A 12,302-nucleotide genomic window follows, 5' to 3' on the forward strand; every position below is an offset into this window, starting at 1 on the left:
GCCAGCCTCCCCATGGGCTTCCCCAGGGGCTGCCGGGGAACCTCTGCTCCAGTGCCTGGAGCCCCTCCTGCCCCTCCTGCTGCACTGGTGTCTTCAGGGCTGTTCCTCTCATGTATTCTCACTCCTCTCTCCCGCTGCAGTTGCTGTTGCCATTTTTTCTTCCCTCTTCTTAACTATGTCATCCCAGAGGCACTACTACCATCACTGATGGGCTTGGCCTTGACCAGCAGCGGGTCTGATTTGGAGCCGGCTGGCATTGGCTCTGTCAGACACAGGGGAAACGTCTGGCAGCTTCTTGGAGAAGCTGCCCCTGTAGCCCCCCTGCTACCAAAACCTTGCCATGCAAACCAAATGTAAGTTACTATAAGCTTTTTCTTTTGAAGGAGCCTCTACACATCCAGTATTTCACTTGTCCTAAAGGCCTATGTAGCACTGCATCATATTCATAAATGCATGAAGAACACTGTCAATATCTTCCTTAAACTTTAACTGGAATTGCAGAACTGTTCGCTGTTTCATTTCACAAACTTTATCATAACTGTGTACTTCTTGGTCCGGCTGATGTAGTGAGTATTCAGTGAAGGTTGGCTGTGCTAGCCTGGGAAGCGTAATGTGAACACAGGTTGGATCATGGTGGCAGTCCAAGATGCTTCATCCTCATGAGAGTGGATGTTGCAAGTTGGCAAGTTTGCACTGATCTGTTTAGACTGTAATTCATGGATCTGTGCTGTTTCTAGCTCTTACTGAAGTTGTTCTGTGATGAAGTAGGAGTATCTACCTTTATCCTACCAGTTTACACTGTGATCAAATGACATTGTGCCATGGGATACTGTAAGTGGAAGTGCAATTGCTTGGGCTACCATTTGGCAGAGGAAGGGAACATCTATTGAATACCTTTTGAAGTAATATGTTGATGGAGCCTGTGGGACAGGTAGAGTTAATAATGGCTGTACTGGTGGTAGATTAACATAACAGCAATGAGAATAAGTAATTGTGTCAAGAATAAAACTTAGCATAGATTTCAATAGCCTCTAAGCCCCTTAACCCAACTAAAGTTAACAAGAGTTTTATATATATTGCAGGTGTTCACATAATATAAATACGTTATCATGAAAGTGGTAGACTTCGTATTAAAATAGTTAGGAGATACTCGCCAGCTTTTTTTACCAAAAGCAGTTTCTGAAGCTTTCTTTTTTAATGACTTGAAACTTCTTTCTGCTTTTCATCAAGATTAAATCAGTTTTGTCTATGCTTTCCCGTTTTTTAGCTAAAATACTTTCCTGTCTTACTCCTTTGTCTGGCAGTAGTAACCTCTTTCATCTGAGTTTTGTTCTGTGAAGCTCATTTTTGTTTCCCCTTGAAAACAGGCTTTCTGTTCCTGGTCCTCATCTAGTCTTAAACGTTGCTGATGAGGATTGTCTTTGAAGTTTTTCACTGAATCACAGAATGGTTGACGTTAGAAAGGGCCTCTAGAGATCATCTGCTCCAACCACCATGCTCAAGCAGGACCACCAAGGACCATGTCCAGATGCCTTTTGAATAACTCCAAGGATGGAAACTCTTACCACCTCTCTGGGCAACCTGTGCCCGTGTGCAGTCACCCTTACAGTAAAAGAGTGTTTCCTGATGTTCAGACAGCACCTCCTGTGTTCCAGTTTGTGCCCATTGCCTCTGGTCCTGTCACTGGGCACCACTGAAAAGAGGCTGGCTGCATCCTCTTTCCACTCTCCCTTCAGGTATTTACAGACTTTGATGAGTCTTTTCTTCCCTAGGCTGAACAGTCCCAGCTCTCTCAGCCTTTCCTCGTAGGAGAGATGCTTCAGCCCCTTCATCACCCCCATGGCCCTTTGCTGGCCTCTCTCCAGTATGTCCATGTCTTTATTTGCACTGAGCTCAGAACTGGACCCAGTACTCCAGGTGTGGCCTCACCAGTGCTGAGTAAAGGGCAAGGATCACTTCCCTTGACCTGCTGGCAATACTTTGCCTAGCGCAGCTCAGGATACTGGTTGCCTTCTTTGCAGCAACAGCCGGCTCATGTAGTGCTGTTGAATCAAGCTAATGGTTGTCTTCCTCTTTAAGATGTCCAGTCGGGGCCTGATAATAGTCTTCCTTTTTAATATGATAATTTGGGGCAAACATCTTTCGGGCTTTTTAGTATAGCCAATATATGTATACACACAGTATTTACACTCACAATCGTACCTTAGTAGCCACCTTAGGTGGTGTCCAGACCATTTGCTAAGGGTGGACGTTAACATCTTCTATAGACTCTTCATTGTTTCTGGCACCAACTATTATTTTTTACTCAGACATTTGCAGGACCCAGTAATTAACTTAGTTCTTCAGCCTACTTTGGATTCTTCCCTGAACTCAAATTATAAACTCAGTAGTAATCCTTTCCAGACAAAAGCCTAGTATCCCATAATGGGTAAAGAACTAAGATTTCTGTCTGTTCGCTGTTAGTTACAACTCTCATTCTAAACCTGTGAGCAATACCTGAAGCTTTTGATGCCTCTGAACACTGTACTAGTGATAGTAAACCTTTTTTGATACTGGATATATTTGTTTTTAAAAGCATAGATGTTTGCATCTGCCTAGATCCATTGTTGTTTTCCATCATTTGGTCTGTTTGTTGGTTTTCTCTTATTTCTGCTGCACAAACAGGGTTCATGTGGTTGCTTAGTTTTCTAGGTCTCCATTTAACCAATGAGAATTCTATTACAGCTTTTCTATAACATGACACTTTTTGGTGGAGCTTTTATGCCAGCACTATAGAACTTCTGTCATCTCTGATGCTGGACACTCATCTGCCTTTAACATTTTGTGTGGTAGTTCCAGTCACATCTCTCTATTTATTTACAAAATACATGGAAAGTAGAAGTTAGTATGTTGACTGTGTTGCTCATTCAGATTGATTTTTAAATAATAAAAAATATAACCATGCATTCTAAAGGTTGCGCAACAAATTTGAGTAAGAGAGAGAGACTATTCAGTTTCAAGGAAAAAAATACCTAAAAAATCACATTTTCACATGGTATGTTGCCTCCCAATAGAAGCAACTTTCAACTTCAAAAGAAACCAGACCCACAGACCATTTACCAAAGTAGAGGTTTAGCAGAAAGCGCATAATGTATGCACAGTCAACAACAGGATTACCCAGTAAGTAATTGATAGCGTTGATCAGATGGTTCTTTGACAGTGGCAATTGAGTCACAAGGCTCCTTTTTTGCAAGCTCTTTAATATGATTTAGATGAACCCCAAACCAGCAGTAATGTTTGTTAGTTCAGTTACAGTTTCTATCATATAGGTGCATACATGACCCACAAAATCATGCTAGCTCTCTAATTGCTGACAATTCGCAAATTTTGCAAAGTGGATGTTTAGCAATCTCACCACTAACCTTAAGCACATGAAACTTCAGTTTTATTACAGTGTCAATGGCGAAAAGCAGCACTTTACAGTTTTTATATAATTTTTCTGCAAGCTCTTCAACATCAGATATGCAGTGGCTAGGGGATATAGACAACTATGCTAGTAAAATTAAATTTGGGATCCACAGCTGAACTGTACTATTCTGTCTTCTCAGATTTAGTTTTTGAAAGTATAAGAAGCTGAACCCAAAATGATGTGAAATGCCTATTCTCTAAAAACCAGTCTTAGAATCAGCCTATGGGTTTATTAATATTTTATAGGTTCACAGTAGAATGTGAAACTAGTGGCTACATCTACTAGTAAATTAAAAGGTGTGAAGGCATGGGCCAAGCTCTGTAACTCAGTTACCCATGTGGTTGTGGTGTTAGAAACTTCCTTGAAGTTATTCTCACCTAGCACTTTCCCAGATGGTTCATAGATGTAGTTTAGGAGTTACTCCAGTATAGAAACCAGCAGGTAGTTGGGATGTGTGTCTCCTTTCTGGATGGTGTTTAATAGTGTGGTTGTGGCCAGTCTATGCCGGTTGGCCTCAAAGTCAAAGAAAGGCTCTGGCGCTCTTCAGCCGATTAATAGAAATGTAGCCAGTGTATCTGTTCTGTAGCAACTTTCTAGAGAATGCTTTCATTCTGTGGTAAACGTGCTGTAATTAAAGATAGTTGTATCGCTTTTCCCTTCGCTCTGGGGCTGGTACTGCAGTGCACCCAGGAGGCCGCAAATACACTCTAATTTATACCTCATCAAATCCTTAATCTATAGCAGTAGTCCTTAGCAAAAATCTAAAATCATTATGGTATGTAAAAATGAATGAACATGAAAGGATATGGTCAGAGCAGTTTTTTATCAAGCATATGCCATACCCATGTATGCTAGAGTGTTGAATATGTATGCTAGCTGCTGCGCTAATTGATCTTCAGCCAAAATTTCTATATTTCTGTTTTGACCACTGTGTTTGTAGAAGTGTGCTGTATGTATTCAAATACCATTAATTAAGGATTTTCCACAATGTAATTTGTTTTTATTCTAGTGTGCATACTCATAAATCTCAATGATTTCAGTGTCATATGCTGTATGAAGCACTGTAGCACCATCTTGTGTGAGCTGCAAATGTGGTTTCAATATATGCATTCAGCAATCTTCATGTTGACTGTAACAATTTTATTTCAAACCCTTTAATGTAAAACTGAAATTGGGAAACAAGAATATGAAATAGCTCACCCTTATAATATATATGGTAGATTTCATAACAGTGCTTTCATTCAAGAAACCTATTTGCTAGGATGATCCATATAAATATGAGGCATGGGATGCCCCAATCTGGAGGCAATAAATATGCATCTTATCTGGTTTATTCTATGAAAATACAGATTTAAAGCACAGAGATTAGAATCTTTGTGCGAAATGAAATGAAACTATAGTATGGTAAATTGTTGCTAGGGAAAATTAAGTAGGAATTGTTACGGAATAGCTGACAGGAATAAAACTGAAAAATGCTTTTAAATGATAGCAGGTAGCAAATGGGGCAAGGACACAGAACTCATTCATAATCAGCTGTAGTGCTTTGGGGTTTCTGTGTGTTTGGAAAGATACACATGCACAGGGGCAGAAAGTGGGAAGGGAAATGCATAAAACAATTTTGTTCATGTGACAGAACAAACAATACATGGAGGCATGATTGTGCTGCATCGAAGGCACTGCTACACTTTAATATCTCACATGCACTTCTTTTGTTCCACCTTTTCATGCTTTAATTTGTGTCAGCTTCCCTTCATTTTTCTTCCTACTTTTACTGAGCCAATTTCAGTATACTCGTGTAAGTTCGTGTAAGAGGAATTATACTCTTACTCTTAATGCAAGTTCAGCCATGGAGGAGGTAACTATAACTTGCTGCCATTGCTACAAGTCCAGCATATTAAAGTGGTGGTGACAGTTCTATTGAATGTAATGAAAAGAAGGTCTCACCATGGCTTTTAGCACTTTCAGTCTCTTCTTTTGTGCTGTCAATTATCTAATTTTTCCAAGTATATTAACATAGTTTGAGCAGTTATATAGTAACTCTCATTCTCCCTGAGTGATTATCCATTTGAACATCTAGGTGATGGAAACACATATGGTTAAGAGCTCAAAGTATAAGAATTTGTAGCCTTCATTGTAATTTATAAAATGCATTTTTACCCATGCATGTTGCCTGAATATGGCACGAGGTAAAACACACCCCATCTTCCTTTTTATGTGCAACTGAGTCATAACTGTTTTCATGCCTTAGCACCTAAAGAGTCCTGAGCCACAGTATTTTCTTACTGTTCTTCAATTAAAACTAGGAGTAAAAAGTCGAAGCATCTTCTATTTTTGTGGTTTTTGCTACGATGTCCTCAATCAAAATATCTAGCTTCAACCACACTTTGCATGGGAACACAACATATCATCCTGACTGCATCAAATGCTTGAATTCTTGGAGGAAGATCATGTAGTTGCTGAATACTCAGTCTGTCAGGGTTTCAAGGTTGAAAGTAAAAGATATTTAGAAAAGCTGTATTGCTGCCTTTTTTGGTAGGAATAACTGGTGAAGATAAGGACCTGATAAACATGGGTATTCTCATTTGTTTTTTTCACATCAAAAGAAATAGTGCTGTGTGACTTCAGATCATGAATATAGATATCAGGAGAGAGAGAGTGTGTGATCAAGTAAAACAGCATTTGACTTCTGTGCAACCAACACTCTCCCAGCACAGTGCCAAATAATTTTGTATTAAACTTTGATGATTGCTACAAATGCAGATCATGAAGGGAAAGAACTGTCCATACATATTGACAGATGCTGGGGAAAAAATATATGCTGTTTATGCATACATTTGTAGTTCATTATTCTCTCTCTGTCCTGTTTTGGCTATGGGGTTTTTTTGGGAGGAGTGGAGGAAAAGGATTTCTCTTCCTTCTTTTAAAGTGATAAAAGGAACTCAAAGAAAAGTTCTGTGGGTATCAGTTGTTGACAACAGACTGCCAAAAAAAAGTTGTGTCAGTGCTTCTCTCACCATCCTTTCTAGTACTGTACTTGCAGCATGTAGACTGAGAAGAGCTTGGGTTTCCCACTTTGCAACACAGTTTTGGCAGCAAGCAAGTGCAGCTAATGCTAAAAGCCTTTAATCTTGCATGCTTGAGCATTTGTGCAGCCATCATATACATATGAGCAATACATCTTGAAATGTCTCCGCCTGACTGTGTAAATGTCTTCATTTTTAACTCTTAACTAGTCCTCCATTGCACTTTCCATTTTTCACTTTCAGATGCATTCATGCAAGAGATTTAACTGTTTTCTAAATCAACATTAAACAAATGCAACCACCTCGTACAGTTCAGACAGTTAAAGGAATTGAGAGCAAGCATAATTATTAGCAAATTGAAGATATCTACTTAGATTAAAAGTTCAATAATAATAAACATTGAGATATTGGCTAAAAAAGCATCAACAGGAATGGAGGCTGGATAATAGTATCTAAGACTTTTTGACTCATGGCATGATTCCAACCCCAGCTAAAGACTAAAAGAGTTATGTAAGAGACTGATGGAAAGAGAAGAAAAGCCATTTTCTAAAAATGTGGTCTAACACAACACTGTGCTAGCCAAGTCACTTCCAGTACATCAAACCATAATCAGTTCTTCCCACTAGCACATTTTGTGTGTTTTGTTTAACATGCGAGTTAGATACACCAAAATCCTAGACACTGGAAACCCTATGGAAAGAGAAGTGGTGTGGATATTTTGTATTTTGCCATCCTATATCCTGAGCATTGATAAAAAATTCAAATCCCTGCTTTAAGTTTTGCAGTTTCTATGAAGAAACTGTCACAGAGAACACATACCAAAACTAAAACCCGAAAGTGGTTCTGTTCAACAATCTTTCAGGAAGCACTCGCACTTTCTTCAACACATCACTTTTGTTCCCATTGTCTCTGTTTGACCATATGAGGCATATAGAAAAAATTGCTGATCTTTATTTTGTATAGAGTACTACTTTATTAAATAGACTGTGCTGATGGGCTAGAATCCAAATTTAATTTACCTAAGAATGTAGTGGAAATGGAGGGTTTTTTCCAGTGGTTTATATGCTCATATAAATTATTCTGGTGTCTTTGTCACTGTTTTCTACTGTCATTAAAGAATACTGTATTTAAGGACTTACTGTATGTGCAGTTTAGTAATTTCCTTTTTATTTAATTTCTTCCACTCAGGTAACTCTTGGAGTAATCCAGTAGAAGTGACAGCACTTTATTCATTCGAAGGACAACAGCCAGGTGACTTGACTTTCAAAGCTGGAGACAAAATCACAGTCACAACCAAAACAGATTCCCAGTTTGATTGGTGGGAAGGAAGAATAGGCGGACAAACTGGCATCTTTCCAGCCAATTATGTTGCCATAAGTAACAACTAAATCTGTATAAAAGAAAATGTTGGAGCATTAATATATTTACACTGAAAAAATTATTTTAACTTTTCAGATTTTATTAAAATGAGATTCTTGATTAAGATTATTCTAACACAAAATTGAAATTCATTAAACGATCTTAACCTTCCCCTACACTTTTTTCTAAATAAACAGTAGGTGGTAGTCAATCTATGATGAACTTTTATTTTTGAGCAAGTTGCTGTATAAAAACTACTCCAATTTGTGTCAAGATTCAGTTTTATCTTGCTATATGGATTTATTTTTTACATGAGGAAAAATTACAAACAATTTAAAACTGAACATGGTGAAAAAATACTGGTTTCTATTAAATTATAATTTATGGTCTCTTTCTATAATAAATTCTCTCAAACCACCTCTGAGTTGGAATTCTTTACTTTTACTAAACACAGATTTTTTTTGCAGGTAGGGCAGAGAACATTACCTTTATACTTGGTTTTAAAAATCACTTTAGTCATTGCAGTTTTTCTTACTAACTGCTTTAGGTCTGGTCCCCAATGTTTGTCCTTGTTAGGCTTACAAAGACTTTTCTTTAAGCAACTCTGTAACACTTAAGCAGTTCAGCTTCTCTGATAGCTTGTCTTGTGTTGCCTTCATCTTTGAAGTATTTAAACACTTCTGAAAGTTTGTTTAATAAAATGCATGAATAATCCCTCACAGAATATATATAGGCTTATGATATCCCTTGATTCCTGTAGGAACTTGTTCCTCAGATGGAAAACAAGATAGAGAAATCTCTGCCTGGTTCACAAGTGAGCTTGCACAACTCTTCCTGCTTCTTTCCATTTTTTAAATGTTTAATCTTTAAGGAAAGAGCAACATAGAGTAAATTACAGAGTAGAGTAAATTACTAACAGTGAGATAGGGAAGATATTTTTGTAGGATATATGTAGTAGTAATCTATAGCACTATCATTCTCAAATTTCAACTTTGAGTATTTTTGTAAATGAACTTCATTTTACAGATGCAGATGTTGACATGAAAGTTGATGTGACAAATCAGAGCAGAGGTGAGAATGAGACTTGGATTTTTTGAGAACCAGTTTAGTTTCCTTCTCATTGCTGGATGTGCTGGATTTGCCTCTTATATAAAATTAATGCCAAGTTGATAATTATGCTGCTTCTTTCCCACTTGAAAATGTATTTTGTTAAGTCCTTAAATCTAACAGTGCCATGAGTGTCAGATGGAAAATTAGTGATCTTTCCCACAATCAAGCTGCAGTTGATCTGCTGTTATGATCTGCTAATCTATTAGGTGCGGTTTAGCTTTAAGTTATCCCATCTGAATGGTGAGGTTAAGCCTAGTACAGAGGAAGACTTACCACCATTAGAAAACCTGTCCGTTCCACTCACTGGAACTGGCAAAAGTTGCTGGATTTCTTTCAGACCAGGCCACACATTTTTGATAAACAAATTTAAAATGAGACAGAAGAGACTGAAGCCATAGTCAAAGGTGTTTACTAACTTTCAATGAAAATCCTTCATATTCTTTGCCTCATAGGCAAGAGAGATGTGACCATCAAACATCCATACTGCTGGTATTTTTTTAGAAAGTATTTTCCAACCAGTTGGAAAGAGTTGTATAACCTTACGTAGCTACAGTAGAAGTGTTAATATATGCCTTTGGAAGGCCTGTTGTAGCATTTGCCAATTTGAGGCAAGAAGGCAAATTCTGTGTTTACCTATCTTTATCTATTCCTTATTAAGCAAGAAAACACAAAATCATCCAATATCAAGACTCAGTGAACAGAATTAATAATAATATCATAGATCCAGAAGCTAGATATGCCACATATTCACAAAGAATCACTCCTACATTTATTATACCCTGTTGCATTTTAGTTATGCAGTACAAGCTGAAGCAGCCACTACCAGAATTGTGCTGTAGTGCTTCATTAGTCATTTCCAGAATGCTGGCTGCTTTTTCAGCCAGCGTGCTTGCCTTTGTGTAAGGTTGTTAAAGCTTCTTAACTCATCTCAAGTGTCTTCTTCCATGAAACTGTCAGAATTTATGAACTTGCACAGTAAAATCTTTTTATTGTTTATGTAAATTCAGTTTCTTGGATTGCTTTAGCTGAGTTCGGGGAAAAATGAGGATTGTCTAATCTAAGTGTTCATGATAGTCTGTAGACTCTGCAGGATAGCACGGATTAGTTACTAAGTCCAAGCTGCATTTTGAGGGGGAAATATTAAATGGGAAGTGTATCTCATACCTGGAACACTTCTTTCTTCATCTAAGTATAATATAGGAGAGAGAAGATTCAGTGGATTAGCCTAATGCAAGGAAAGCTATTGGTTGTCAAAAACAAACCTTCCTGAAGCACTACAGAACTCTACTGCCTGATTCTACATGCCTGTGACACAGGGTGGATCAGCCCACGTCAGTGGGCTTAGGCTAATTCCAGAAGTGTTTTTACAGTAAAAGTGCCTTTACAGTAAAAGGCAGCCTGCGCAATTCAGTAACCTAAGAGATTCCTGTAAGGAACAGGTAGTTATTTAGCAAGTTCTCTGAAGCAGGTCTAGGAATAAAAACCTAGATATATACAGAGCCACCCAAGAGACACTTATATTCTAGTAAGAGAGGTTTTCCATGAAAGAAAGTCCATGTATCTGTTCCTTTGCTACAGGATGCCTGACCCAGATCCAGAAGAAAGAGAAGATACTGAAGAAGATGGTGCCTGTAGCATAAGTATTACATGTGTTCATAGACCAATTATGAGGTGCCTGGCATCCAGTCTTTTAGTGGAGGTTTGGTAGGATAGATGTCTGTAGGACCAAATTAGTTGGTGTCTGTACTAGAAGAGAAAAAATTAGTTATGGAGCCATAGGCCTCCCTCAAGGGGATACTTAATAATAAGGTACAGAGATTATGGGCAAAGTACTTCTGCTGTGGTGTTGAGCAGGTTCAGTTCATCATCTTGCTCTTATAAACAATTAACTTCAGCATAAGAAACAACTAATTTTGTGGCTGAAGTGCAGTTAATCAGACAATAATATTTTTTCTATATGTAATACAGATACTTTCCATATTTATTTTGTGGCTATATTTTATGTATGGCAGCCCAGCTTCCTGTCAGTCTTCGTAGGCTTTATTGTGAGCAAGGTAATTCCCAAAGAGTAATAGTTAGGACTATATGCTCTGTGCTCAACATCTTCAGGTAACTTAATCATAATTCATCTTAACATTAAATGTTTCACCATCCTAAATAGACAAAGTAGAATTCTTTCTTGGAGGAATTCTTAGTTTACCATATAGGCTTCAGCTTTTGAATTCCATGGTGCCCAGAAATAATTTTTGCCATTGCACCTCTAAGCATTTTTCTGAGGATATGGTTACCAATGGGTCACTGGACTGGTGGATCAGTATTGCAAGGTGTGCTACAAAGAATCTTCCTTCTGACATGTCTGGCTCGTGTGCATTTCACTAATGTGTGCATATATTGACGGCAAATTTGCAAGAAAGTTTTCACCCACTCTGGGCTTTTATAAAAAATCAAATGATTTGTCTGCTAGGAGCACTTGAAAGCATGTGGCCTAAGGTTTATCCTTTCAGAGACTGAGATGCTTGCATAAATGTCACAGTTGAAGGACAAAACGAATGAAAAAAAAAATTCTCCCCTCAACATGAGTGCGGGTTTTGCTCGGTTTCCAGTGGGCTCAGAGATATTCCTCACAATAGATTAGAGGACTCAAGTTTTTTTGAGGTAAGTCCAAGATGATTAAAGCCTTACCATCTATGTGCATTTGTGATAGCTGAAGAAAGATAAAGGGAAGTGGTCTTATTCCTCTTTTAACACTTCACATAGTCTCCCTAAACTGTGTTTTCCCCAGACCCTTTTTTTCAAACCTGAGTTTTAATTAGTTCCTAAGCTTCCTCTGTCACCTACAGGAAGGCACTTCTAGAGCCTTAGACACATTAAGATAACGTGGCTTTTGCATTGGTCTGAGTTTGTTGAGTGCATGCAAGTTTTTCCTCACGAGGCTGTTCACTGTCCAATCTACTGTCGTCAAGCAAAGTCTTGTTTTTCCAGAATAAAAGCATACCAGAGAATATACAGTGATGGTGACAAGACTATCTACCAAGTCTATCCAGCAAGAGTTTAACTCATGGGAAGATACTAGTGCATACAATCTCCTCATCAGCTTTTGGATCAGAGTCCCTCTTTCTTCACTGTTTTATGTGGTTTCAAGACATATGACAGCTTAGTTTCTTCAAATCCACCCTTTCCATACAATAAAACTTCAAAAGACTTGATATCTGGTTTATATCAGTATTTAGCAAAATTTACATTACCTGACTACCGTGTCTGTTAATTTTGCCAGGAGAATACGTTGAAAAACTCAGAACACCACCATAATTCTGTTAATTTTGCCAGGAGGATACGTTGAAAAACTCAGAACACCACCATAA

The 12,302-nt window shown here is 38.1% G+C and overlaps 1 protein-coding gene across 1 annotated transcript in view; it reads left to right on the top strand.

Annotated features, from left to right (window-relative positions):
• SH3YL1 (SH3 and SYLF domain containing 1) overlaps nucleotides 1-8,177 on the top strand; it is a gene marked incomplete at its 5' end in the record, with an annotated part of 32,585 nt that extends 24,408 nt beyond the window's left edge. Inside the window, one exon of the mRNA XM_010294299.1 lies at nucleotides 7,660-8,177. Within this exon, the coding sequence (XP_010292601.1) occupies nucleotides 7,660-7,859 (200 nt within the window). The remainder of the gene's footprint in view (nucleotides 1-7,659) is intronic.
• Between the last annotated feature and the right edge of the window lie 4,125 nt (nucleotides 8,178-12,302).

The sequence above is a fragment of the Phaethon lepturus genome, unplaced genomic scaffold (genome assembly GCF_000687285.1).
Source record: "Phaethon lepturus isolate BGI_N335 unplaced genomic scaffold, ASM68728v1 scaffold2679, whole genome shotgun sequence".
In the NCBI taxonomy this organism is placed as follows: Eukaryota; Metazoa; Chordata; class Aves; order Phaethontiformes; family Phaethontidae; genus Phaethon; species Phaethon lepturus.